General features: G+C 45.7%; 1 protein-coding gene across 1 annotated transcript; it reads left to right on the top strand.

The window, feature by feature from the left end:
• The first annotated feature begins 1,152 nt into the window (after nucleotides 1–1,152).
• On the top strand, nucleotides 1,153–2,223 carry CCR4 (C-C motif chemokine receptor 4). The gene has a single exon (XM_074943524.1). The coding sequence runs from the start codon at nucleotides 1,153–1,155 to the stop codon at nucleotides 2,221–2,223; it is 1,071 nt and encodes a 356-aa protein (XP_074799625.1).
• Nucleotides 2,224–2,445: the final 222 nt, after the last annotated feature.

Here is a 2,445-nt window from a genome sequence, read left to right as displayed (position 1 = left end):
CTGCGCCAGCAGTGCAATGCTCTGCGTGGTGGGGCTACGAGCTCTTGCCGGGCCACACAGCTGCAGAGCTGCAGCCTGACCCAGTGCTCTGTGCTGTGCGGTGGTGTGGCTGGCTCCAGCCAGATGGCACGGCAATCTGTCCTGGTGCTCCGGGCAGCGTGGCTGTAGGGCCACCAGCCACTGGTGCTTCAGCCAGTGTGATAAGGGGGCAGGGAGTAGGGGGGGTTGGATAGAGGGCAGGGGAGTTCGGGGTGGTGGTCAGGGGGCGGGGGTGTGGATAGGGGTCCGGGCAGTCAGAAATGGGGGGGGGCTGTTGAATGGTGTAGGGGTCCCAGGGGGCAGTCAAGGGATGAGAGGAGGGGTTGGATGGGGTGGTGGGGGGCAGTCAGGGGACAGGGAGGGAGGGAGGGAGGGATGGGGCAGGAGTCCCGGGGGGGGCCACCAGGGGCTAGAACCAGGGGGGGGGGTCAGATAGGGGGCGGGGGCCGTGCCATGCGTGGCTGTTTGGGGAGGCACAGCCTCCCCAAATCAGCCCTCCATACAATTTCTGAAACCCGAATTGTCCTCAGGCCAAAAAGTTTGCCCACCCCTGCCCTAAACACTTATGTAGCGCTAAATAGTGCTAGAAGTGTCCATTAACATATCAGGGAATGGCCCCCATTTCTGTCCAGTATGGATCTGTAAATCTTTAATGCTAACTGAGATCTGGATCCACCAAAAACCAAGAGTTTCAAACCTCAGACGAAACGTGCATTAGAACTGCAAAGACTTCATTCTTATTCAAGTTCTTTTCAAAGACTTCTTTGGTGATACTTTTTTCAGAGTAACAGCCGTGTTAGTCTGTATTCACAAAAAGAAAAGGAGTACTTGTGGCACCTTAGAGACTAACCAATTTATTTGAGCATGAGCTTTCGTGAGCTACAGCTCACTTCATCGGATGCATACTGTGGAAACTGCATGCATCCGATGAAGTGAGCTGTAGCTCACGAAAGCTTATGCTCAAATAAATTGGTTAGTCTCTAAGGTGCCACAAGTACTCCTTTTCTTTTTGGTGATACTGTTTCAAAGTTGCCTCTATTTCAGGTAAAGATTTTTAACTCCCCCTTGAGAATCTATTAACATTTGTATCTGCTTCTTCTCAGGAAGTGGAAAATGAAAAGAACAACCCCAACAGTCTACGACTATTCGTTTCCATATGTCTATATTGACATTTATGATGATTCTTCAAAACCTTGCAGTAAAGAAGGCATCAAGAAGTTTGGATCACATTTTCTGCCCACACTTTACTCTCTGGTATTCCTGCTTGGCTTGGTAGGGAACTCTCTAGTCATTTTGGTCCTGTTAAAATACAAGAGGCTGAAGAGCATGACCGACGTTTATCTGCTCAACCTCGCAATCTCAGATTTGCTGTTTGTTTTCTCCCTTCCCTTCTGGTCTTATTATGCAGCAGATCAGTGGGTTTTCGGGGACGGATTGTGTAAAATCATTTCTTGGATCTATCTGGTTGGGTTTTACAGTGGGATATTTTTTATTATGCTCATGAGCATAGATAGATACTTGGCAATAGTTCATGCTGTGCTTGCCTTGAGAGCAAGAACAGTCACCTATGGCATTTTTACCAGTCTTATTGTATGGTTAGTAGCCATTTCAGCCTCAGTTCCAGAGCTGATATTTAGTGAATCCTATAAGGAACGCAATCATACCACCTGCAAACCACGGTACCCTGGTAATTCCACAAACTGGAGGATTTTCTCCTCTTTGGAAGTCAATATCCTAGGGCTCATGATACCTTCAGTGGTTATGATTTTTTGCTACTCAATGATCATTAAAACCTTGCTGTACTGTAGAAGTGAGAAAAAGAATAAGGCTGTAAAGATGATCTTTGCTGTCATGATTGTGTTTTTTGTTTTTTGGACCCCTTACAACATTGTGCTTTTCTTACAATTGTTGCTAGACCTGGGTTTCATTACAATGTGTAAAATCAGCAAAGATTTGGACTATGCAATGCAAGGGACAGAAACACTGGCTTTTTTCCACTGTTGTCTCAATCCCATTATCTATTTCTTTATGGGGGAAAAATTCAAGAAGTATGTGAAGTTGCTCTTTAAGAGCTGGGGGGTACCTAGAATGTTTTTTAAACGCTGTGGACTTCTCACCACTTACCACGCCGAATCAACCAGTTCATTCCACACACAGTCTACTAGGGATCAAGACGCTCTGTAAAGATCCTGCAGTGTCTACCACAGTTACAAGAAAAACTAACAATCACCACAACATTAAAAAGGGTCTCATTTAAGCTGAAAAGATGTGCATTTAAAAATAAGCCAGCACCTTAAAATAAATGGACCATAAGCTTTCAGTCCTGCCTCTGGAATTTTTTGAATGTAGTGAGGAAAAAAAGAGAAAAATGTTTGAGAAGTGGAACCTAGGCTAGGCTTTTGGAAA

This window comes from Natator depressus, chromosome 2 (genome assembly GCF_965152275.1).
Source record: "Natator depressus isolate rNatDep1 chromosome 2, rNatDep2.hap1, whole genome shotgun sequence".
NCBI lineage: Eukaryota > Metazoa > Chordata > Testudines > Cheloniidae > Natator > Natator depressus.
The sequence above is the reverse complement of the archived record's forward strand: the minus strand, read 5'-3'. Positions and strand labels throughout refer to the sequence as shown.

Excerpts from the sequence above, each read along its gene's own strand:
- CCR4 (XM_074943524.1), top strand. The coding sequence starts at position 1,153 with ATGAAAAGAACAACCCCAACAGTCTACGACTATTCGTTTCCATATGTC.